A 24,450-nucleotide genomic window follows, 5' to 3' on the forward strand; every position below is an offset into this window, starting at 1 on the left:
TGAGCAGCACCCCCACCCTCGCATCCTTGCCCTTGTTGTCTTTAGATTGTGCACGAGGGGTTGGAAATCGGTCTTCTGGCCGAATCTTGGTGAGAATGAGGAGGTCTTGACGGGGTTTGTGAGGGATATATTCGAGCAGGACATGTTGTCAGGAGATTTAGACACCAGTCGCAAGAAGAACCACACTATCAATAGCTTGGAACGATGACCACACCAACTGCTCCCCCGATCCTGGACTTCTCTGCTTTCTACGGTAGCGACAACGACGCAAAGGCCAAGTTGGTGGAGGAGGTGCGCAAGTGCTGCCACTATAATGGCTTCTTCCAGATTACGGGCCATCGCGTGCCGCTCGACCTGCAGCGGCGCGTTATGAAATGCTCCAAACGCTTCTTCGACTTGCCTTTGGAAGAGAAAATGCAAATTGACAAAAGTATGGGCTTCACTTTGCGACGAAGAACGGACTCTCACTGACCTGGTAGATCTGAACACCTTTAACCGCGGCTACGAGCTGCTGCGATCCCAAATGCTCGAAGCAGGCACCGGCCCCGAGCTGAAAGAAGGGCTGTACATTGGCGAGGAGATCCCCGAGGATCACCCATACTTTGTCCAGAAGAAGCTGAACAGTGGTCCTAATCAATGGCCACAGACGGTGCCCGACCAAGCGGAGTTCCAGCTGACAACGATGGAATACTACCACGCGGTATTCGAGCTCGCGAAAGACGTGCTGGGTGTGGTTGCGTTAACGCTCGGTGTGGACTCGACCTTCTTCGAGCCTCTCACCCAAGGCGCTGTTGCCACGATGCGCTATCTCCACTATCCCGCGCAACCGAAGGACCAGGATGAGAAACTGAATCGTGGAATTGGCGCCCATACCGACTTTGGATGCGTCACTCTGCTCCTGCAGGATGAAGTGGACGGCTTGCAGGTCTTGGACATGCCTACTGGACAGTGGCTTGATGTTTGTGCCTCTCCTGTCCGTCTTTCGTCCATCGCTAATCCATGTCCTGCACAGGTTAAGCCGGTCGAGGGAGCCTACGTCGTAAACCTGGGCGACCTGTTCATGCGCATGGCCAACGATAAATACAAGTCGAATATTCACCGCGTGATTAACAAGTCGGGCCGTGAGAGATATTCGATTCCTTTTTTCTTTAGTGGAAACCCAGACTACCTTTGCGAGTGCCTACCCAACTGTCGCGCACCGGGCGAGCCAGCCAAATACCCACCCATCACCGTCCAGGAGAGGGTGACCGAAGCCTACAAGGAAAGCTATGGTCGGGCAGAAAAATACAAGAAGCAGCTGAAGATGCAGGCCCTGGGGTCTACCCCAGCGGTAGCTTCTGTTGGGGCGTAGCGAGCTAGGTTGGATGCTTGTTATGCTCTGTTTTATTTTGCCTTTTTTTTTTTTTTCCTCTAGTGCTTCCATAGCTTTAACTGCATTTTGATCATGAAAATTGTACGCATTTATCCTATGTCTATCTTGGTAAGCAAATGAATGCCTGCCGCGTAATGCTGTTATGATGAACTGTCGAGCGGGAGAGGTACTTCCTCCTGGCCCAGCCTCAAGTATGGACATCCTCCTCGTATGCCTCACCAATGGACACGCAAAGGTGGGGGGAGCCTGGCTACATCTAAACCCCGTATCATATTCACCCACCTTTGGTATCGCCTCCTGGGGCTGTAAATCCTTGAACATAATTGGCTGTTACACATACTAAGCCGAGTGAACAGCCCTAAAAGTGAGTATATGAATTGACTTGGAAGCATACCCTGAATTCGAAGGGCAAGATACCACGATCAAAGACATCGAAAATGGACAGAGTCGCCCTGGAAAAGAAGCCTAATCCGCCCGTTCATGATGCCGACTCAGATAAAGCCGCTGGCAATATCATTGCCCTCGATGACCATGAAGCTGATGAATTCTATGGCTCTTCTACCACCCAGGCATACCGCCTCAAGTCAGAGCTGGTAGGAAGTTGCATGGAACAGATTGGCATGGGAAGGTAAGCATACAGGATACCCCTGTATGTAGAAACTATCGCTCACGGAATTAGGTTTCAGTGGAAGCTTTTTGTAGTAACCGGCTTTGGATGGATTGTGGATAACGTACCTATAGCCTCACATCCCTCATTCCCCCTACCCCCCATTGCTAACGTTCCGTGTCCTCAGTTTGCTTCCCAAGGTATTGGCAGCGTCCAGCCTCCCATTGAACAGGAGCTTCCGGACATTGTCAGTGTCAGCTATAGCTCATTGGCCTACTACGCCGGTCTCATTCTCGGTGCATCTTTCTGGGGCATCTCCAGCGACTTAATCGGTCGAAGACCCGCGTTCAACTATACAGTCCTTATTGCAGGTATCTTCCTCTGCGCTGTGGCGGGATCTACGAACTTCGTGACCTTCAGTGCTCTCTGGGCCGTTATTGGTACCGCGGCTGGAGGGAACGTACCGGTGGGTTCGATGATGTTCTTGGAGTTTGTTCCCAGGAGGTCCGTGGCTCTGCAGTCTAGTCTTCATCTGATAACTAATGGGCAACCAGCCACCAATATCTTCTCACTGCATTGACCGCATGGTGGAGCCTAGGTCAATTGATTGTCTCCTTGGTGGCATGGGTCTTCTTGGCCAACTTCAGCTGCCCAACAGACGCGACTCCAGCAACTTGTCCCCGTCGCGAGAATATGGGATGGTATGAATCCACATTTAATATACCTTTCGAGGCTAACCTGGTAATGCTCAGGCGGTATACGATGATTACACTTGGTAGCATGGCCCTTCTCTTCACATTACTACGTCTGTTTGTTTTCAAGCTCCCGGAGACTCCACGATACCTGCTGTCTCAGGGTAGGGACGAAGATGCGGTGGCGGCAGTCAACCATGTTGCTCGACAGAATGGAAGGCCAGAGCCCTTGACAATTGGCATGCTTCGCGAAATCGATATGCGGCTAGGCGCTACGCCTAGTGAAAATGGAGCACACGCACGACTTTCCACCAAGCAAGTGGTCTCGGAAAACCTGCGATCCTTCAGGGGTGAACATTACCGCGCTCTGTTTGCAACATCGAAGCTTTGCAGACATACCATAATTACTTGGGTTATATGGCTAACCATCGGTAGGCATGGTCCCTACTAAAACACCAGGCATGGCTGTCTTCGATTGACATCCGTCACAGGCATCGGATACCCTCTATACTTCAACTTCCTCCCGTCGTATTTAGCAACCAAGTTTACCCAGAGCTCGACTCTCGATCTAACATACCGCAACTACTGCATCACCTCCGCCGTGGGAATCGTCGGTCCCCTATCCGCTGCTGTAGGAGTCAACACGACGCTCGGCCGCAGGTATATGATGGGGATCTCGTCTGTGGTGACTGCCGTGTTCCTTTTCGCCTACGTGGGGGTCAATAGCTCCACGGCCAGTCTGGCTTTCTCCTGTATCACCAGTATACTGGCGAACTTTGGTACGCTAGCATGAGAGCCGGGAATATTTCTTGACCGTTGAAACTGACAGCCTTTCCTAGAGTATGCTGTTATGTTCGCCTTCACCCCTGAATCCTTCCCAGCTCCCCACCGTGGTACCGGGACTGGCACCGCATCAGCTCTTCTGCGCCTTGGGGGTTTAGTGGCTAGTCTCATCTCCTCTCAGACCGGATTTACCAGCGCCCCGATTTATGCCAGCGCTGCAATGTGGGTGACGGTGGGCGCTCTCTCTTTCGGGTTACCGTTTGAGACGCATGGTCATGAGGCACTGTAAGATCCTTCATGGGCGGTAATTTCCGAGCTATTGGACTTTGTAGGCCACTTGAGGACTGAATGGTTGAATCTATGAGTGGAAAGATGGGGTTAGCGATAGAAAGCCGGAAACTTCCAATGGATCAGACCAAGCTTTCAACTCTACCCGGTTGCTCTCAAAGGCATTCTCAAGGATGGGGGTGAGCATAACGTGTATATCTTTCTGCGCTGTCAGATGGGCTCCGCTGAAGTGGATACTACTTGGTTAAACCTTGGAACGCAGGGCTAGGTCAACTAAGAGTGGGGAGGAAACATGCCGTTTGAATCTTACATAGCAGGTCATAAATAATATTACTTGCCTTCATGGAAGATTGAAGGTATCATTCCATTCGCCAGTCGCCCAGTAATCAATATGAGCAAGGTTTTCACAAGTGCTGAAGGTATATCAATAGTTCCTGAAAATCAAGACTGATCTAACTGCCCAAGTTGCCCAACACAACAACGAAAATAGCTGCTGGGTTGTTCTGTACGGAAAGGTCTATGATGTAAATTTGCCCTGTGGCTTGAACGTATCTCCATCACAACGTGCTGATCGGGACCAGGTAACGCATTTGCTGTCAAGCCATCCTGGCGGCGCCCAAGCCATTTTGCGTGTGGGGGGTATAGATGCCACAGACGACTTCGATCCCATTCATCCTCCTGAGACCATGCAGAGTCTCCAATCGGCACAAATCGGATCAATTGACTGCGACGAGGAGCCATTTTGTGCAAGTCATACTACGGGTCCCACGAACGAAATCGACGTTAACACCCTCCTGAACCTGGACGAGATAGAACAGGCCGCCCGCAAGGTAATCAGCAAGAAGGCATGGGCCTACTATTACTCGGCATCCGACGACAAGATAACCAAGAACTTTACCACAGAAGTTTACCGATCACTGCTGCTACGTCCCCGAGTCTTTGTCGACTGCCAGAAATGCGATGTGGAGACCGAGCTTTTGGGATGGAGGCTTGGTCTCCCGATATATATATCTCCAACCGCAATGGCTCGCTTAGGACATCCTAGCGGGGAGGCGGGACTCGCTGAGGCATGCAGAGTTTTTGGAGCGCTCCAGATCATCGCAAATAACTCGTCACTCTCCCCCGAGCAGGTGGTGGCCAATGCAGCACCGACGCAAGTATTTGGATGGCAGCTGTATGTCCAGCGAGACCACAGTGCCAGCGAAGCGATGCTCGCACGGGTGAACAAGCTAGATGCGATCAAGTTTGTGGTGCTCACGCTGGATGCGCCCGTCTCGGGAAAACGAGAAGATGATGAGCGCATCAATATGCAGGCTCATCCAGCAGGTAGTGTTAGTGCCCAGCTTTTCGCTGGCACAGATCCGTCTCTCACCTGGCACGAGACTCTTCAGTGGCTGTCACGACACACGATGAAGCCTATCATCCTCAAGGGTCTGCAGACTCATGAAGATGTTGCTATTGCCGCCCGGTATACACCCCTCGTCTCAGCGGTTATTCTATCTAATCATGGTGGGAGGTCCCTGGACACGGCACCACCGGCCGTACACACCCTCCTTGAAATACGGAAGTACTGTCCCTATGTTTTCATGAAGATGGAGGTATGGGTGGATGGTGGTATTCGACGAGGTACCGACGTAGTTAAAGCGCTCTGCCTTGGTGCGAAAGCTGTTGGCATTGGGCGACCGGCTCTCTGGGGCCTTGGGGCTGGTGGAGTGAAGGGAGTTGAACGAACGCTACAACGTGCGTCGCCTATTCTTTTCTGTAATTGTTGGTGGCCATCTGCTAATATGCCGTCTTCGTCCTGTAGTTCTGTTGGAGGAGACCAAGACCTGCATGCGACTCTTAGGCGCTACCAGTATCAAGGACTTGGGCCCCCACTATGTAAGGGATGCCTTCTTTCTCTTTCCCGATACACACTGACTGGATTCTGCGCAGGTCAACTCCAGCGGTGTGGAGCAGCAGATCTATCGGACGCCGCCCAATGTCAAGGATGAGCGAGCTGTAGCATACAGGGGGAAGCTCTAGTGAAAATAATATCGCCTGAGTAAGGTTCCAAGATCGACGAACGGTCAAATGGGGCTCACTATTTCTCCTCCATAGCTAGAGGGTAGCTCGTAGCATAGTCAATGCATCATGTTGGGAGAAATGATCTTCCTCCCCCCACCTTTGATATGATTACTAGTAAATGGGGGGAATCACGAGATAACCGCCATGTCTGACATTGTCCCCACTTCAACCCCTCTTCACGTCTTCCCTCCAACCACATAAACATCGACTTTCGCCATTGATGTTCCATTGAGGATTCACTATCGCAGTACCTACTCTGGGCTCCTCATAGCCATCCACATTCCGTCCGAAACGAACATAAAACATCGCCAAGCCCCGCAATCCGCAACCCCGCACGTACAATGGGCAAGAAGCGCGTCTTGGTCGGTTACGGAGTCGACATCGACGCGGTCGCAGGTTGGCTCGGCTCGTACGGTGGAGAGGACAGCGTGAGCGATATCAGTCGTGGACTGTGGGCGGGACACGTCGGCACCCCGCGGCTGCTGAAGTTGTTCGAGAAATACAATATCAAGGCATCCTGGTTTATCCCTGGCCACTCATTGGAGACCTTTCCCGAGGAATGCGCGCAGATCAGGGATGCGGGTCACGAAATCGGACTACATGGATATTCGCACGAGAACCCGGCCAGCATGACCCAGGAGCAGCAGCGGGACATTCTCGACAAGACCTATAGGATGCTCCGCGACTTTTGTGGCAAGCCGCCGCGCGGGATCGTCGCCCCGTGGTGGGAGGCCAGTGCCGAGATGGTCGACCTGCTGCTCGCCTACGGGATTGAATACGACCACTCCATGTCTCACGAGGACTGCCAGATGTACTGGTTGCGGACGGGGGATTCATGGACGAAGATTGACTATAGCCAAAAGGCCGAGACGTGGATGAAGCCCCTGGTTCGAGGCCAGACGACTGGGCTGGTGGAGATTCCGGGGAGTTGGTATATTGATGACCTGCCCCCGATGATGTTCATCAAGAATTCTGCAAATAGTCACGGCTGGGTGAATCCGCGGGATGTGGAAGATATCTGGAAGGTGAGTTCTTCCTCTGGCTGTTGTCTGGCACATGTCACCGGCCAATGAGCCATCATTGAAGGACGTTGCGCGGCTAAGATTGAACCCCTTGTCGGGATCTAGGACCACTTTGATTATTTCTACCGCGAATACGACGAATTTGTTTTCCCCATGACGATTCACCCCGATGTTTCTGGGCGGCCGCATGTGCTCCTGATGCACGAAAGGTAAGAACGAGGACTAGGCACGGCGCTCGGCAGGGAAGTGTGAGCTAACGCGCTATAGAATCATCGAACATATCAATAAACACGAAGGGGTGGAGTGGGTAACTTTCGAGCAGATGTGTGATGAGTTCAAGAAGAAGAACCAGCCGCCAGCCGGGGCGCCTATGCCAGCGGCAGCAGAGAGTGTGCTCCAAGATACTGAAAAGACTGCTCACAGTGACGCGCCATAGTTTACGCTATTTTCACTGACATGGTATGCCACCGGCGCTGTTGTAATTATTAGGTTTAGGCGTGGGGAAACATATATGAATGTCCCTTAGCTACTTCTCTGCCAAGGTATAACATCACGTCTGTACTTGACATCCTAAGCCAGACCGGTTACTACGAGTAGACTTTCTGAAAATTTACATATTCCACAAAGCTTCCGTATCAAAGGCTTTTGAGGAGTAAGGTGCTGTCTTCGTTGCCAGGCACTCTTAACGTGGCCTGTGAATAGAGTTACGAGACGCGCCCGAGGCTACATTTCGACAAAACTTACAATGATGCTCTACGGTCCCAGCAGCCAAATTAACCAAGAAGCATGCGATAGACCATCAATCGTGTATGTCTTCAGTACCCATGCGCCGAGTAAGGGAGATATGTGGCATACCGTGCACGCAAGAGAACCAGAAAACCACAGCGAGCAACAAGGGAGGACGACAAGGTAGTGAATGAGGCTGGCAAATTGTCACATGGACAATGATCCCCGTGATGGGATATCGGTACCATTCAGTAGCTAACAAGTCCTGCCCGCCGTCAGTAGTCATTCTCAGGTAAGAATCCGTTTTCATCATACACCCGAGTTTATTTGGCTAAATTTGATCAGCTCTAGGCAGTAGCCAAAACTATCCAAAAACCAGTTTTGAGCAAGTCGACCATGTTGGGGGATAAGTGGAGGCGGTGGAGCCTGTTCCCACTCAGCCATATATATGTCTTACATGTATCCCATATCAAGGCGGATTTATATAACCGAGGTTGAATGTAACAACGACGATATGTGGAATAGGGGCCAGTTAACTCAAGAAGGTAATTAGGCCGACTGGGAGACGATTTCCTTGACAAATCTGTTCTAGTGGCAGTGGACCTCCTAAGTGACTCCAGATGAACCCTGGATCATGCTTGGATAGCGGGGTGTGGGGATAATTATGGATCTCGGTCTCTTAGGGAAAAAGATCGCACACTCGTGGGCCACGGGTCTTGGGGGCCAGAGTATTGTTTCCACTCAAGGCAGACTGATCAAGATTCCAGAGGTCTATAAGAAGAACACACCTTCCTTCCTCTAGTCCTTCTGTGCTATCTACTCCAATATCTCTACCTCCGCTTCTACCACGAACCCTTCCACGGAACGGCCAGAACCAACATGATGATCCCTACGTTCCTTACTGTTCTTTCAGCCTTCCTTGCTAGCACATCAGCTGCAGCAGTCGAGCGTCGCGATCGCACATGTACTGTTGAATTATCCGAGCAGCGCGGTCAGGTAAGTTCCGTACACAAAATCTTCAGAGCGAGCCGTGCCTAATGATCTCCAATCCTAGAACGCTGTCGGTGGTGGTGATAATTCACTGACCTGCGGTGTTAGCCTCGACTATGGCGACGGCCGACAGGATATCCTTAGTGAAGCATGCAACCAGATCTGGCATGCTGGTGATCACTGCTTTAGCTCGCAGCTGCCATACTCGATCTGGTACGTGCTTCGATGTATTCATATCTACTGGGACGGTGATGCTGACTCTAGAGAATAGTATCCACACCAACGGTGACAAGGATGGCTACCTGAACTACAGCAATGAACACCGGGACTTTAACGAGGATGGCTGTTCACAAGACAGCTCAGCAAGTATTGGTGGTGACGCTCATACTATCACTTGCACCTTCCCGTGCACATAGAGAAGCACCATAGCTGTAGACAGTCCACAGTGCAGCAGGGATTGAGTCACTGACATTCGAGTAACGCATTTGCGGAGTTAACATAGTTAATGTTTAACAATATGAATAATCAAATCGAATGATTCAACACTAGAGACAATTAATCATAGTGTAGGACGTATCCTTGAAATTTAGATGCATCGAAAAAGTAGATACCGTGGCAAAGGGTAAAGTGTTCAGGATGAGCTGAAATGTTCTCAAGCTGGGTTCCCTAAGTCTGGCCAGCTACTACGAGTACGCCATCGAAAATGACATTAGTTCCATGAATAGTCCATAGAACAGGGCTGGGGGATATAAGGTCCGGTCTTATTAGTTGTCAGGTAGTCCTGGTGAAGTTGGTGGATCACGGAGTTACGAGACATGCTTAATGTCTAACTGCTGTGCTGAACAGTGCATTTACGCGTGTACATCATGAATAAAGGCCATCGGTCTTACTAGAATATTTCCTGGACGATACCGACAAGTTATTAGTACACGGCATTTATACCCATGGAACTAATCTTGCCTTGTCGCAGTCTGTGCAATTGTCACCGTATCTCCTCCAACAGCATGTCCCAGCCACCATCTGGTAAACAAATCCACCACTGCTGGCTTATGATTCGTCATGTCGTAAAGCTTGGTCATTCACACTATGAGACTCTTGACATCAGAATATGCCTCTAAAGCACGAATATGCGAGGGGCCCATGATGGAGTATACCAGAAGCTTATGATCGTCAACTTAGCAATATTTCTCCACGATGATCACAGCTTACCGGGGCTATAACATGATAGCGAAGAGACTTGGTATTCAATCGGCCAACCATAATGTTGACGATGCTAATTAGTCTCCTTGCGTTAGTCGGTCGTCTCCCGTGACGTCGTTATCCAGGAGGCATTTCATCTGAGGCAGTGGCGTATCCGCCGGCGTAGGGCAGGTTAGAGACACACTCCAAAATCCCCGAAAAGATTCTTGAAGTTGAAATCGCCCCATCGGCATGATTGGGTGACATTAGTAATATAGTAACACATCGAGCGAACTGTGTCATCCATACGATTTGTAGCGAATACCTGGACGACTCAGATAGTCCCTGTGAAACGCCCTATTTGTATACGTTTGCATGTATATCAGCAAAGCTTTCACAATCCGATGGTTCTCGATGTCTTGACGGTAGCATGGATATTCTTGTTGGTCCGAGGGTGCGAGCTTCTCCTAGAATGGGGCAAAGAAATGGGGGTAATCGGACTTGTCTGCGAGGGGCATTGAATGCAGGCGAATGCGTGCTTCATTTGCCTCGCGCGGGTCGATCTGCTTTGTACCCCGCGGGGAAATCGCATCCCGGATTGCACGCAGTGCGCTATGAAACTCTTTGCGACGATGCTGTGTAGTCTCTGAGGATGCGGACATCATGGGCAGATCACAGAGAAAATGAAAGGGTGGAAGATAGTAGGCAGAGCGAGGGATCCATTCTTGGGGACAATCGGCGTCAGTCGCGCCAATTAGAGGCTGGTTTTAGCGACCCACGACCGGACTTCCGATTTGCAGGTATTCCGCAGTCCCTTGGGCTTAGAGCCTGCTATTAGGTAGTAGAGGGAGTATGCTTGGATTATGTGAGCCTGACCCGGATGGCTTCGTGAATAGCTGCGGCCGGTAAGTTTGTCGATGCTAACAATAGATGAATCGTCATTCTAGCCAGTTTGTTAATATTGGTTTCCAGGACAGGCATGAGATATATTTCGCGTTCATCGAGCATACTGACGGCCTTGGTTCAGTCGTGAACAAGACGCTCTCACAACGGGTGTCTACTTTATCTGACGTTAAATCTCTTCCGCAAGAATAGAGTAAATTTGGTTCAAGTATAATATATTAGAACAAGGGCATCAAAACAACCCTGATGGTCTAATCGCCAGTTTGACCCGCCGCACAACACATTCAATAGCAACGTTTCTATAGCGAGTCAGCGAGATATCGTGAGAAAATAATCGGTGAAGGTGTAATATACGCAGCAGACGAGAAAAGAACCCGAGCCGTCACACTTGACCAGGCCACTATGAACATATTAGCATCTCTTGGGTGCATTGTCCGCAAGTCAGGAGTACTCACTGGGCGCCACAGGTGTCTGGGCTGTGGACCTCCTATCGAATGATCAGAGAATTCCTACTTTTGATAGTCAATGCCATATATATACCTTACAACCCACGCCCTGCTGTCTCTCTTCTAGAGCGGGCCCGGCGTAGGCCAGGGTCAGGAGGGTAGCAATGATGACAAGTACGCGCATAGTGAATCACGGATAAAATGGATGATTGATCTGGTTTTATTCAAAGTGACTGTGAATTGTATGAGGATGAGGATGGCCTCGGGGTGAAGACATCGCCTATTTATGTATTTACTCTTCCGGCTTTCCAGATAGCTGAATTCGACAATTTAGCTGGAGGGAGACTTTTCCATGAACAACAATGTATAGCCCCATCATGACGTGGCCATCATCTATCAGATACATACCAAGATAGAACTATATACACAAGGCCTCCCAAATTCGTTGCGAAAGAGCCTAAAGCGAACACAAGTCCGTTGAGAATATAACCGAGCTGGTTTCTGATTTGCTCGTAGCAGGCTGTCGATCTGTTGCTGCTGGGGGCCTTGGACGCCTAGCTGGTCGATCGTTGTCTTGGCACAGCGATGGATGTCCAATATGAGCTGAGAACAAGCCCAACACTTGGTCGACAAGATGGCTCGCAAGCGGGGCAGTGGCTGTGTACCCCGGAAAGATGGACACGGCGGGATTGACTGTGATCTTGGTTCCAGGGGTGTAAAACTTAATTACTGACGCTGCGAAAATGGCCATTCGTCCCACATTATTGTAATCATCGCGCCCCATTCTGGCGGATCCCGAGGACGATATCCTGGAACCCAGGTGGCCAAACAGGCAAAGGAACTAGCGAAGCACAGGACATTCGATGACTCGTCCAGTAGTGACAACGTCCCACCGTCTCTGGGGGAAAGAACACTACAATTAGAATATGTAGGTGAAGCTGGGGAACGAGGGTCCAACCTTATAGAGAAGCTGTTTGCAGCCTCAATCAGTGTGGGTTCGGGGAGGGTGCGGGTCCGAATTTTGCAACCCGAACCCGACCCGATAACCACTCCACCCCTGCCTCATTTACAAGTTCAATTATCCTACAGGCATACACAAGTAGGGAGCTGGGAGTAGTGCCTGCAAATTACTTCTTCACAATTGACATAATCATAAAGCCAGTACCGAAAGGAGCATAGGGACGCGGTTCAGCCTTTAATATGGTGGAGGATAAGTCTGTTCGTGAAGAACATCAAAACATCTGCATACAACATACCCCCGTATATAGTGGCAACGTGTGGGCTATGGGCGATGGTCGCGATCGATAAATACAGCAGACACTAACGGTCGGATGCCCCGCTATAACATAGCTAGGCACAACAAGGAAGAAAGACTGAAAACTAGGCCCTCCATTTTCAACCCCCCCCCCCAAGGAACTGTACAGAATGACATGAAGGCTTCTGGAGTACCGAGAGCTCCCCCGGATCCGCTGTTACCTTGCCAAATATAAACACTACATAGAGGTATACACCACCCCCGCCACGTGATGCGACAGATGGCGAACACTCAGCCTCGCTCAGCCTCGTCATGCACACCGCCATGGCTGTTCGCCCAACCTCGAGTCCTTCGCTCTCTCTTCCGCCCATTTCTACTCACAAAGGCTGTGGGCTTCGACAGAGCATATTACAATGGTACAGAAGAGCCAGGAGCGACATAGTTCTGCGCTTGAATCACATGTGAATCTTTGGGAGGATCCATCGATTGTTTGCAACCAAGCGGCTTGTGCAATGAACAATCTACCAGATGATGAAGCTGCTGAGCAGTTCTGCTTCCTAGAGGCTTCACAAGTTCCTGAGCCACAGGACCACCTACTCACAACGGGACATTTAGATTCTTGGTGGTGGGACGGCCATAATAATACTGAATATGAGCTACTCCCAGCACACCCAACTCCGGCTGAAGTGCAAGTAAGGTTCAATCTGCAATCGATTGAGACGGCGATCAACCATATCGGTCCCAGCCAGCTTGTGGCAATTAAGGGGTCTCTTAATGAAATGGTTAGTAAGATCGATTCTATGATTCAGCCCGAAGGGCTACCGTTCGATCCTCCTGCCCGCCGGTCTCCAGAAGACAAATTGCCCAGTTCGCGCCAGGATTACATATGCAGGTGGTGCACACCACACAGCAAAGTATACCAGTCTCGAGGTTCAGCACGGCGCCATATTACAACTCATAGACCACGAACCATCTATCGTTGTGACAGGAACGGCTGCAACTGGGAAACAATGCGAAGAGACAGGATGCATGACCATTTTCGGCTTCGTCATGCCGAGAACGTGCGTCGTTTGTCACGGCTGGATATTACCCACTTTGAGGTCCGACTGGCTCCCCCCCAACTCATGCGATATGTGCCATAAACTAGTTGCATCGTGGGGCGACTATTACAATTGTATACTCGACCATTGCCGTTCGCATCCTACTGTCTCCTCCTCGCGGGAAGGTGACGATGGTTCACGCGTCTCAAACAACAAGGACACTATCTGGAAAATGACGCCCCTACCAAGCGAGATACAATCGTTGACCAATATACAAACAAATGTTCAAAACCTGCCTTATTTGTCAAGGCAGCAATCCTACTCAACCGCAGGCTTGGCCTTCACTGATTCAGGCTATGGCTCAACCACCCATAAGGATCCAAAGACGACCAAACGTAACACGAAGATCAACGATGGAGGTTGTCGACGTCCATCAATACATGTATATGAAGGGCTGAACAATCCTGAAAGCAACAAAACAGATGAGTATGTTGCACCTACAAGAGATTACGATGATCAAAGCATCTACTCCGCTGCCTCAACTATATCTGATACCGTGAAAGGAAGATATATCATGGAATTAGTTGGCCTTATATCTAAAACCATACAACCATTGCATCCTACGACTGAGAGTCTAGACCGTATGTCAGAAGGGCTTCCCGGACTCCTGAGAGCGTTTTCTCTAAGCCTTGGACGTTCCTCATCAACGCAGTCACACCTCGATGTGATGGTTTTTATCCATAAATACCGGGTGTAAGTTGAGCCATACCACCAAAGGACTGAATCCATTCAAGGCATGCCAAGTGTCTAACTTAGCTATATCAAAAGTGAGATTAGTGCGGCTCTCATTGACAGTTTATCCGAAGGTCTTGATCAAGAGCAGGATATGGCGGATGGCGAAGATCGAAATTCTGATAAAATGCCTTTACAGGAACTGATGTCCCTCTGGCATAGCAAAGGGCCACCGGAGCCCGGTTTCAATGTTGAGGAATCCCTGGAAGACATGGAAAATGAAGACCAGGTTTTGATAGACTCCAGTAAGGTAGACGGCGAGGATAGTAATCTGCCTCAACTTCAATCATATAGGGCGCTTATTATCAATTCCCCGTCATACAAGTGGCTTTTAACCATTCTTCACCGAGAATGCATGCTAGCACCCCCAGAAGCCAACGTGATGCACCAGATTCGAGATTACATACTTGCTGTTCTTCCAGTATCTCCCATTATCAGCAGAAAAACCCCTACAATGGCATTCGAGGTTTTCGTACGGTTGAACTGGAATCCAATCGCCTTCTACACAGAACAGGAATACGCTGAGAGCCCAAAGGATGCAATGGAACGGGCGATAACATTAACGGGTTCGCGTACGACAGCCCAGGCGCTGACATGCAGCCAGTACATGAGCCAAACCTGGCCATTGACTGGAATTCAAATTTTGCAATTGATAACAGAGTTTGCTTCAGGCGAGCATAACAACCCACCTTTTGCCGTCTTACCTGATGGGACCACAGTACAGGTTTTTGCAGAAGCTCTACAGTGCGACAGTGGTACATACCCTGCCGTGTGGGTAGCTATCCGTGGAACAGGGGACTCCATCGCAGAAGTTGGGGAGCAATTTGCGTGGCTTGGGTGTGCTCTTCGCTCATCACCTGTCGAGTCCGGAATCGCCTGCTGCCGGCCATTCATCAAACAACTCGAGAGAGGTCGGTTTACCGATTTGCCGATGTGGAATGCATCACACATCTTGGAAATTGACTTTAGCCTACATCATGACGAACAAGACGTGACAAACATGACGAACGGATGTTGCTGGTATGGCTTGTTCAGAAATCCGGTAATTGTGGAAGGATACCCCATTCCACGTAGACCCGAACCCAACACAGGGCTGGAGATTCCCCTCCAAATATTGTCGGGGCTCACGCGAACGCGCCGGGTGAATGTCTTCGGTGGCAGGACTGTCCTGAAAGGGTTCTCAGTAATGCTTGTTCCAACAGCATATTGCGAAGGTATTGTTTTCTGGCACTTACAACAATCTGACGTAGGCGAGCGTCTTTCATATCACTCGAGCGATGAATTTCCTGCTCTCGACCTGTACAGTTCAGATTTGGAGAGAGCCAGGCACTTGGTGGGATGGTGTCCTGCTATGAAGCTCTATGCTGGTATGCTACTGTAGTATTTATATAAGTCCAAATTGTACTTACCACGACTCATAGGCGCGCCGGATGCTATTTATGCCGTGGAAGAGTCTCGCCTCCAGCGCCCCAGTGGAAAAAGCACTCTCGCAGAAGTCTCCATGTCCACAGGCCATATCATCACAGGGGATACCGCCTTCAGTATTGGCCATAAAGACATTCATGTCCGCCGAAACTGCTACGTTGCAAAAATGAGATGGATTTCGCAGATGTTCCTAATGCTCTGGGACGTACAGATGAAACGCGGTTGGCTAGTTAACGGCGCCAGTGCCTTACTACATCTGGTCCGAGCGTCTCTGAAGCAAGACAAAAGCAACAAATTTGGCTCTCGATTGATGTTAGCCTCGGAAGACATTCAAGACGCCATCGACCCATACCAACATGACTCGGCACTGGAAGTCCTGCTCAACCCGTATAATCTGAAACTCAAGGTCTACGAGGAAAAGGACCATTTTGTTTACTTTGAGGACCGCGTGGAGGACTTTTATGATTCCCTAGAGAAAATAATCGATTATCAAGCCAGGGCTGATTATAGCCAGGTGCCCCGGTCGTGGTTGGAAGGATGGGATTTCACTGATCTAGCCAAGGAGCGACCTCTCTTCTATCCACGGCGAGCCATTATTGACCCGGAGGGGCGCTCTTGGGTAGATTTTTCTAGATCCATCCACACCGCCATACTGCTTGGACGGAACTTTGGGGATATTATTCAGCCAGTTGGCCAGCCGTGCCCTGAGTGGGCATCGCTACCAGTCGGCAGGTCTTATCTCGCAGCTTCAGTACCGGATTTGGAAAATATAGTGAGAGCATGTGGAGATCTCTATGCGTCACCGATGAGACTCACAAATGACTTGCTTTGGTATATTCCGCAGACGGTATTTAGTAAGTGTCAGTGTCTTCAACTGCGTAATGGCAATCACTCCGACCTCGCACAAATCATTCTCCCCGAGAGAATAGCTCGGGGCTTGGCTATGGAATGTTCCACGTACCCCGGGGATAGCGGTGGCATTGTCTTTGGCTTTGACACAAATCACAGATGGTACTGGAAGGACAAGGGCGACCCATCATCGGTGGATCTAGATGCCTCGTCTAATCTAGCAGGTTCAACTGAGAAGGATCATGCCTCTTCCATTGATAGTGGGCTAGGGAGAAGCACAAGATCCACTCTTTCAATAGACAGTAGCTCTATGACCAGTTCAACGTTCCGCCAACATGCGAATCTTTCCCACGAAGAGACGTCGGGGTCAAGTCGGCAGCCACAAGCGATGCAATTTCGTCCAAAGGACTATGCTGTCGGAATCATATGTGCCCTGGCAATAGAGCTAAAGGCCGTCCGCGCTTCCTTCGACGAAACACATAACGAATGCATCCCTCCGGCTGATACGCATGCTTATGCCCTAGGTCGCATAGGGAAACATAATGTTGTCGCAGCCTGCCTTCCAGATGGCGAATATGGTACCAGTTCCGCCGCGGATGTCGCATCTAATATGAAGCGCAGCTTTCCTGCAGTCACGTTCTGTCTGTTAGTCGGGATCGGTGGCGGTGTTCCGTCGCGAAATCATGACATACGCCTGGGCGATATAGTCGTCAGCACACCGACCGGACCATACTCCGGGGTCCTGGCGTATGATCTCGTCAAAACGTTTGAGTCTGGCAATTTTCGGCTGAATGGCTGTCTGGCCCCACCTCCACGCCATTTGCGGTCTGCGAATTAGCGGATTGAAGTCTGATTCCTCATCATTCCTCTTGACTCTCAAAGGCTACTTAGACGAGATAGGGCAGTCACACCCTGAGTATAAGCATCCAGGCCAGGATAAAGACGTTTTGTTTCATGCCAACTATCTGCATGTAGACACCGGAAACAACGAGATGTGTGAATCATGCGACTTGAGCTTCCAGGTTCAGCGGAGCCTCCGGCCATCAACCCACCCGCATATACATTATGGGTTGATCGCATCTGGGAATCAACTCATCCGATCTGCCCAGATCAGAGATCAAATGAGTTGCGAGCATGATGTTCTCTGCTTTGAGATGGAAGGCGCTGGAGTCATGAACACCTTTCCCTGTCTGATCATTCGAGGTATATGTGACTATGCTGACTCTCATAAAGATAAGACCTGGCAGAGATATGCTGCTGCCACAGCCGCTGCATTTGCCAAGTTACTTCTCTTGCAAGTGAGGCCAACTCAAGAATATGAACCTGCTGTATTGACCTCACAGGTGCAAGAACATGCCCCCATAGCAAAACGGTGGCCAGACGATGGGCTAGAGCAGGAAAAAGCTTCTCAGAAGAAACAACGGCGATGGATTTAATACCTAGTATATTCTCATCCGTCTGCATCTATACATTCAAAATCTGCGGATCCGGGGCGCAACGATTTATATGGGCGTCGCGCTATGGAGGCAGGCAGCTCCTCGAGAGGCAACCCAGCCCATTAAGCGAGATCAAGGCATATGTAGGACATTAAGACCGTGGAGGCTTTTGACAAGATAGAACAAGAATAAAGGACAACAGAATCAACACGTAATCGAGCTGTGTTTTGTCGCCTGAACTAAGGCATTCTGTTGGGTGGCGTGTTAATTATACCGAAATTATTAAACAGCTAGGCTTCGAAAGAGTTCTTCTAGTTTTCAGAAATATAAGGCCACCAAAAATCGCTCTCAGATGAAAATTTGGCCAGCGGAGCAATTCCAAGGCCAGGGCCAAACGCCAGACGGGGCAAGATTGAACTAAGCGACTTGGCTGCCACCATCATTTTACGACCCACAAATCACCGCGCCAGAGAGCAGAACAATATCTGTTGGTTATTTGGTAAGACCCACACCATGTCTTGCAATCTTGGGGGCGATTTTCTGCATTTTCTGCATCCGTTAACTTCAACGACTAGCCAGACCGAAGAAGGCCGGAAGAAGAGCATATGGGGAAAAAGCTAACCTGTACGCTAGTTTGACGTACATATACGCGATATCCCCACCAGAGCCCCTGAATAGTAGCTACCATGCCATTTGTATAGGTTCTCAGTATCTTTGGTGTTCGAGTTGCAACGGGCCGAGATGGACAGCAGACAGCGGCATCGAACCACTTTCATCGAACTGTTATAGAAGACACATAGGACTAATCGAAGATCCCTGAATATAGAGCAGAACGTTCCATTTGGAACTTCATCAAGCTTCTACGGGTCTCGCACGGAGGCTTGCCCAGAGCCAAGCCTAATGACTATTTGGTCATTTGGTCCACCAGGTAGCCTCCGCAGGCACAAGAAAGCTTCGATACTACATGATCTGAATCTTGAATGCCGAGAGGTTTTGCTGCCAAGTTTCGGCAATATCCGCCATGTACCAATTGGATATCTCGACTTTGGTAGTCAGTCTGTTGGCTCTAGGTGTAGTTTGATTAGGTGGAAGTGCCAGTAGCGCTTGGCACTTGGCACTTTTTCCTGGACCCCTATTCATGTGAATACGTGGATATATTCAAGAATTATAAGAATGGCCTGTAAGAGCGCGAGAACTGTCGCTTCGCTTTCTGTTTCCACGAACTCCATGCCCCATTCATCATGAGGGTGGATCGCAGCGTGTACCGGATGATGCATCTTTGCATCATCGGTCTGGCGCTGTTTGCTTTTACTCTGGCCTTGCCTTCACCAACCGAAATCCAAGACCCATCGACATCAATTGACGGTGTCCCACGTTTGGAGGCTCGCGATGCCAAGCCCTTTGCTCTCCGTATCATGCCACTTGGGGCTTCAATCACGACTGGATTGAAGTCAAGTGATAAGAATGGATACCGGATATGGATACGTGAGCAGCTTCGACACGCTGGATGGGAGGTGAACATGGTGGGGTCCCTTAAAAGTGGAACCATGAGAGATAATGTAAGTATATCGTGGACCCGGGGGCGTGCTCTATATGGAGTTAACAGGCCAAATCTCTAGGACAACGAGGGCTGGAGTGGATGGGTCATCGACCAGGTTGCCCAAGAGGCTGAGAAGACGATCCCGAAGGCCCCAAATCTTATTTTGATCAAGTACGTCGGTAGAATAACATGTACATATGTTTCTGGAGACTAATTCCCTGTTTGACAGTGCTGGCACGAACGATGCCGTGAAAGACCTGGACGTCGATAGGGCAGGAGAGCGGATGAATGTGTTGCTCACTCGTCTGTATGAAGGTATACCAGGAACGACTATCATCCTATCAACGTTGTTGTCCAACGGAGATCCCAAGGCCCAAGCCAACGTCGTGAAGATCAATGAGCAATACCGCAACATCGCCGCTGCTCGCCGAAAGAATGGCGACAAGATAGTTTTGGCCGAGATGAGTGACTTTATCAAGGTCAGCGAGCTGGTAGATGGAACTCATCCCAATGACTTTGGATATAAGAAGATGGCCTCGGTATGGTGGGCCGCAATTCAAGAAGCGGAATCAGCCAAGTTCTTGTCAAAGCCCAAGGACATCGGGGAGAGCGATTGGGCTTATACGACTTGTGAGAAGAAGTTCGGCTCAGGTAATGACGGTGGCAAAATCCAGACCCAACGCGGCAGTGGCTGGGACGATGGCGATTACAAGCATAACGCCCAGAGTATGGGCCGTATTAAGCAGATTGGCATTACCGGCTCCAAGGGTGACACCCATCCTGGTATCAACTATGCGCAGTTAGTAAACCAGGGAGGTGCCCACCGTGAAGGGGCCCTCGATGAGCTGGTTTGGACTCGTGATGGAAAAGGAACCTGGATGTACCCAAATAACAATAATGGCAAGTTCGGTGAGCCTGTCAAGATTGATGTCAAAGATAACTGTCTTGCGCGAGGTGAGTAGCGAAGTCAACAAATTCTCTTTGGCCACACTTTTAATAGAAGCAACAGGTGTACACTGGGGTGACCTAAACAACGATGGACTGGACGACTTCATTTGCATCAGTAGGGAGGGTGCTATGTATGCATCAATGAACCAAGGTGGGAGTCCTCCACAGTTCAAGTACATCGGCTTGGTCAGGGAAGCGCCCGGTGGTGACCTAGCTCAGGCGAATGTCCGACTCGGTGACATTGACGGCGATGGTCGTCTTGATTACTGCCTTGTGAAGGGAAATGGTGATATCCAGTGTTGGAGAAACGGTGGCCAGAAGGATGCTCCAACACCAGAATTCAATGGATACTGGCAGGACCTTGGAACCGTGTTTACCGGTAAAGGCATGGGCGATATCGCCGGCGTTCGCCTGGTCGATATTAACGGTGATTTCCGCGCCGACTGGCTCTGGCTCGATGAGGAGGGCAAGGTCACGACGTATATCAACCAGCGTGGTACAGGGAAAGGCAGCCTGGCTCCCGATTGGCGTCGCATTGGCGTCACTCATGCTGGAATGGGTGTGAAGGGTGCTAGAGACCGCATCAAGTTCGGCCAAGTCTATGCCAAGGGAGGTGCTGATTACGTGTGGATTGAGTCTCTACAGAATGCCGATACTTATAATCACTATACAACTGTGTGGAAGAATATTGGAAGTGGTGGCACTACACTCAAGGGTGAGATCTCTCTTCCGATTGTCCCTAGTATATGCCGTTGATGTGGCTAACATTTCTGCACAGGCGATGGTGACTACTACTGTGACTGGCGTGGCACTGGTGCTGATGACTATGTAAGCACAGCTTTGACTCTCTCCTTGCATCTTGGCTGTCCAGAGGGAATTGTTTTATTGATTGTGTGTCACCTTTAGATCTGGATTTCGCCAACGGGACGGGCCTTGCTCTATGGAAACGTCCATAAGCCTCCAACTTGGGTGCCCGAGGGACCGCAAATATTCGACCTGGGTAGGGACCGCAAGGGCATTCACCTAGCAGACTTCAATGGTGATGGAAAGGTAAGTATAATTAAACATGGCTTGCGATTCTCTTGAGCGTATCGTCCAATTAATGATCTACAGTGCGATGTTTGGGCTGTGAATCGTGAGACCGGTGCCGCCGAGGTTTGGATTAACCACTGGAATGAGGATACTACCAGTGGCTTTCTAGATTACAGAGGAGTGGTGACTGGGAATGTGAAATGTACCGAAGGATGGGGAGTCGGGTATCGCGACATTGGTGTCCGGATGGCTGATCTCGAGTTTGTGCTTCCCAGTCACTATGCTTTGGACAATATATGGCTGACTACTTCAGTGGTGACGGCCGCGCGGATTACCTGTGTATGGAGTGAGTGCTTCAAGGCAGCTTTTATGAGAACCGTCATACTAACCTTTCTGGTCAGACCCAATGGCCGGACAGTTGGATGGTTAAACAAAGGCGAGAACAAGTTTGAAGCGAAGGGTCAAGTCAAACGCACGCATGGATACGATCGTGCGAACCATGTTTGGGCTGATGTAGATGGTATGTCTGTCTATAGATTGGGATTCTGGTCATCGGATCTCCAAGCTTACCAGGTTACAGGCGATGGTCTTGTCGACTTCCTCTGGGTTGACAAATTCAATGGCAACACCAAAGTCTGGATCAATAAGGGTCCAATTCCCACCGCAGGCTCCAGTTGGAAGTGGGAACTCCTCGACGGCCCTCGATATCAAGGCTCGGATCGTGGGGTGAGTGGAATCTGGAGGGATTACAGTCAACCTCGCTGATTATTTCTATAGGCAAATTTATACTTCCCAAATATTGGAGGCCTGGGGCGTGCTGACATGCATAATGTCATCCCCAGAAGCAATGTTGTGAGTTTCCCTTGTATCCCTTGCGCACTACGAAGCCGAATGCTAAATTGTGTAGGCCTATACGTGGTTCAATACCTGCCCCGGAAGCGATAGCACCGCAGCCGACGACGTCGACCCATCTGTAGATCCCGACTTACCCGCATACACGCCCCCTAATCAACCCACGCCGACGGGCACACCTCCAGTCAGCCCGACTGCGACCGGGATCCCCATTGGGGAGGCTCCTGACGGTTACTAGTATGTTGTGACCCGTATATCCCGCGCAGTGCACTTGGAGTTAACACGAAATTCTAGTGAACATTGGCCCTTGAACGATAGGGATCGAATGGAATCGGTCTGCAATCACCTCGATGAACTGGATAAGGACCTCTGGAACAAAAACGACATGGGTAACTGGCTGACGACTACGTATGTCTTGGACCAGAACTTCACTTTTTTTCTCCCACACTTTCTTCTATGTCGTCAAAGCTAACACCAGGGGTTTAACTAGCGCCGGTTGGTACCAGAAGCTGTCCCTCAACCCGGACCTCAATCTGGACCCTGATCATCCTTTCAAGTGGCCCGGCGGTCTTGCCGATGCGCTTGCAAAGTACAACGGAAGCAGAATAGAAGTTCCTCCTCCTTACTCATGGGAGTGTGCGAAGTATGTACCTCCAAGGCTCCGGACAATCAGTATCGCTAATCTAGCTGGTCCAGCGTCCGCGGGAGTTGCACTGTAAACCACTTAAAAGATGTTGATCCGTGCAAGGAGGGTCGAATGTACCGGGTCCAAGCTCTAACTGCGGTACACAACTTGGCAGAGTTCCTTAGGGTTATGTATAGTATGACGGAAGAAATCTGGACAAACGCAGGGTTCAAAAACGCCGGCCTGGTCCTCCGATACTCGCACAAGGGTGATGAGAACACCGAGTTTGGTGAAGATGCGGGCATGACCATTGGCGCCGGGTTTGCCAGCATCATGGGTGCGTTCTTTTTGACGCCCATGGCCGGTGTCGCTGCCGGGGCCATGACCATTGGAGCCGGCGCTGTGGCTGCACTGGGTGGCCTAGCGCCAGCCGACCTGAAGTTTAACACCTATGCACAGCTCGGTGACAAGTCGGCGGATATGCACAATGCTATGACCCAGGGCCTGGACGTTTTCTACAATAGTCTGTTTTTCAAAAAGCCTCCCACCGATCCCAGCTGGGTAACCAGCCCGACTGCTCTTCCACGCATACTCAACACGGGAAACTTTGCTTCACATAAGAGTGTTGTCGCACCCACTGATGAGGAGACGAGCAAATATTCCATGGTTCCGGAGAAGGCCGGACTGGTTAAGTATGTGGTCGCTCCGTTGATCAACATGTTGTGGCAAAAAGACCTGTACTATATTGTCCGGATCGACAACAAGTCGATTCGAAATAGCAACGGCGAGACGTACCACCCCTGCGACAAGAACGGAGACATGTTCGAAAACACCGATACCACCAATATGAAATGGTGCAATCCGGATGATACGGCTTTTTTCTTTGTACGATATCCCCTATCTATCCTCACTGACATAGAGTCATAGTGCTGACAACAAACAGTATCATCAAGGGGACAATGACCATATCCCCAAAGGTATGGACAAATTACCAGACGACTATGGGTTCAATGGATACGATGTGGCAAGATCTTCCTATCTTGTGCAGCGCACGACAAATGAATGGCAGTCCAAGGTCAACATAGACTCATACTTCAGCTGGGTTCCGCAAACATCCGGCAGTGATATTCCTGCATGGCAAATGATGCGATGGAACCTGCCAGTGTGTGATCTTGCAGAGTATGGCGTTGAGGAAGAGTGTGGCTCTGGGCTTTTATGGGATGTGGTATGGCTTGACCTTCCCGTTTTCGAACAGGCCGAATTGCTAATATACCTGTTTAGTGCATGTACTCCATTATCAAAGAGGTTTGTGGGAGGAGAGATGGATGGCCAAAGGATTATGATTTCATCAGTGGTCTCACCGGTCGTCCCCTACCTCACAAAGAAGAAGGAACTCCTTATTCCAAGCCTCTCTCACCTGCTGAAGCCGTCCAATTGCTTATGGGCTAAATCTGCGATATTGAGTTAGAGAATTGCTTTGCATGGCTTACCTTTGTCCTTCTGGAATACCACTGTATAACAATCGTGGTCTAACATTTTTTAATATATCATTCTTTGCAGTACTTGTCATACAACCTGCAC

At 50.0% G+C, this 24,450-nt stretch overlaps 7 protein-coding genes across 7 annotated transcripts; 6 read left to right on the forward strand and 1 right to left on the reverse strand.

Annotated features, from left to right (window-relative positions):
• Positions 1-204: 204 nt before the first annotated feature.
• BDV37DRAFT_296634 (uncharacterized protein) lies at positions 205-3,743 on the forward strand (the record flags this gene model as incomplete). The annotated part of the gene is made up of 11 exons (XM_032090158.1): positions 205-430; positions 480-958; positions 1,013-1,317; positions 1,537-1,538; positions 1,868-2,000; positions 2,052-2,103; positions 2,167-2,483; positions 2,534-2,680; positions 2,732-3,102; positions 3,163-3,450; positions 3,511-3,743. The coding sequence occupies 11 exons, from the start codon at positions 205-207 to the stop codon at positions 3,741-3,743; spliced, it is 2,553 nt and encodes an 850-aa protein (XP_031938080.1).
• Positions 3,744-4,133: 390 nt separating this feature from the next.
• Positions 4,134-5,767, forward strand: BDV37DRAFT_286258 (FMN-dependent dehydrogenase-domain-containing protein; the record flags this gene model as incomplete). Its single annotated transcript, XM_032087884.1, has 5 exons — positions 4,134-4,161; positions 4,208-4,266; positions 4,324-5,482; positions 5,550-5,623; positions 5,678-5,767. The coding sequence occupies 5 exons, from the start codon at positions 4,134-4,136 to the stop codon at positions 5,765-5,767; spliced, it is 1,410 nt and encodes a 469-aa protein (XP_031938081.1).
• Positions 5,768-6,021: 254 nt separating this feature from the next.
• On the forward strand, positions 6,022-7,294 carry BDV37DRAFT_196398 (polysaccharide deacetylase family protein). Its single transcript, XM_032079779.1, has 3 exons — positions 6,022-6,834; positions 6,937-7,040; positions 7,099-7,294. The coding sequence occupies exons 1-3, from the start codon at positions 6,151-6,153 to the stop codon at positions 7,265-7,267; spliced, it is 957 nt and encodes a 318-aa protein (XP_031938082.1). The 5' UTR covers positions 6,022-6,150; the 3' UTR covers positions 7,268-7,294.
• A 1,093-nt stretch (positions 7,295-8,387) lies between these two features.
• On the forward strand, positions 8,388-8,976 carry BDV37DRAFT_256662 (uncharacterized protein). The gene is made up of 3 exons (XM_032082863.1): positions 8,388-8,553; positions 8,612-8,760; positions 8,819-8,976. Exons 1-3 carry the CDS (start codon positions 8,437-8,439, stop codon positions 8,961-8,963), a joined length of 411 nt encoding a protein of 136 aa, XP_031938083.1. The 5' UTR covers positions 8,388-8,436; the 3' UTR covers positions 8,964-8,976.
• A 1,504-nt stretch (positions 8,977-10,480) lies between these two features.
• On the reverse strand, positions 10,481-11,259 carry BDV37DRAFT_286261 (uncharacterized protein; the record flags this gene model as incomplete). The annotated part of the gene is made up of 4 exons (XM_032087885.1): positions 10,481-10,669; positions 10,984-11,029; positions 11,085-11,116; positions 11,170-11,259. The coding sequence occupies 4 exons, from the start codon at positions 11,257-11,259 to the stop codon at positions 10,481-10,483; spliced, it is 357 nt and encodes a 118-aa protein (XP_031938084.1).
• Positions 11,260-12,743: 1,484 nt separating this feature from the next.
• On the forward strand, positions 12,744-17,274 carry BDV37DRAFT_286262 (uncharacterized protein; the record flags this gene model as incomplete). Its single annotated transcript, XM_032087886.1, has 4 exons — positions 12,744-13,197; positions 13,703-14,123; positions 14,199-15,529; positions 15,584-17,274. The coding sequence occupies 4 exons, from the start codon at positions 12,744-12,746 to the stop codon at positions 17,272-17,274; spliced, it is 3,897 nt and encodes a 1,298-aa protein (XP_031938085.1).
• A 1,839-nt stretch (positions 17,275-19,113) lies between these two features.
• On the forward strand, positions 19,114-24,318 carry BDV37DRAFT_296636 (uncharacterized protein; the record flags this gene model as incomplete). Its single annotated transcript, XM_032090159.1, has 16 exons — positions 19,114-19,431; positions 19,492-19,583; positions 19,642-20,366; positions 20,422-21,075; positions 21,139-21,188; positions 21,267-21,410; positions 21,474-21,652; positions 21,706-21,738; positions 21,794-21,912; positions 21,973-22,118; positions 22,300-22,481; positions 22,539-22,652; positions 22,735-22,887; positions 22,941-23,754; positions 23,813-24,094; positions 24,151-24,318. 16 exons carry the CDS (start codon positions 19,114-19,116, stop codon positions 24,316-24,318), a joined length of 4,173 nt encoding a protein of 1,390 aa, XP_031938086.1.
• Between the last annotated feature and the right edge of the window lie 132 nt (positions 24,319-24,450).

The sequence above is a fragment of the Aspergillus pseudonomiae genome, assembly GCF_009193645.1.
Source record: "Aspergillus pseudonomiae strain CBS 119388 unplaced genomic scaffold BDV37scaffold_73, whole genome shotgun sequence".
NCBI classification, from domain to species: Eukaryota; Fungi; Ascomycota; class Eurotiomycetes; order Eurotiales; family Aspergillaceae; genus Aspergillus; species Aspergillus pseudonomiae.

What these genes read in the sequence shown, in the direction of transcription:
- BDV37DRAFT_196398 (XM_032079779.1), top strand. Translation starts at nt 6,151, where the DNA reads ATGGGCAAGAAGCGCGTCTTGGTCGGTTACGGAGTCGACATCGACGCG. An exon ending in ATGTGGAAGATATCTGGAAG is followed by an intron (nt 6,835 to 6,936) that starts GTGAGTTCTTCC and finishes GTCGGGATCTAG; the next exon opens with GACCACTTTGATTATTTCTA. An exon ending in GTGCTCCTGATGCACGAAAG is followed by an intron (nt 7,041 to 7,098) that starts GTAAGAACGAGG and finishes AACGCGCTATAG; the next exon opens with AATCATCGAACATATCAATA.
- BDV37DRAFT_256662 (XM_032082863.1), top strand. Translation starts at nt 8,437, where the DNA reads ATGATGATCCCTACGTTCCTTACTGTTCTTTCAGCCTTCCTTGCTAGC. An exon ending in TATCCGAGCAGCGCGGTCAG is followed by an intron (nt 8,554 to 8,611) that starts GTAAGTTCCGTA and finishes CTCCAATCCTAG; the next exon opens with AACGCTGTCGGTGGTGGTGA. An exon ending in CAGCTGCCATACTCGATCTG is followed by an intron (nt 8,761 to 8,818) that starts GTACGTGCTTCG and finishes TCTAGAGAATAG; the next exon opens with TATCCACACCAACGGTGACA.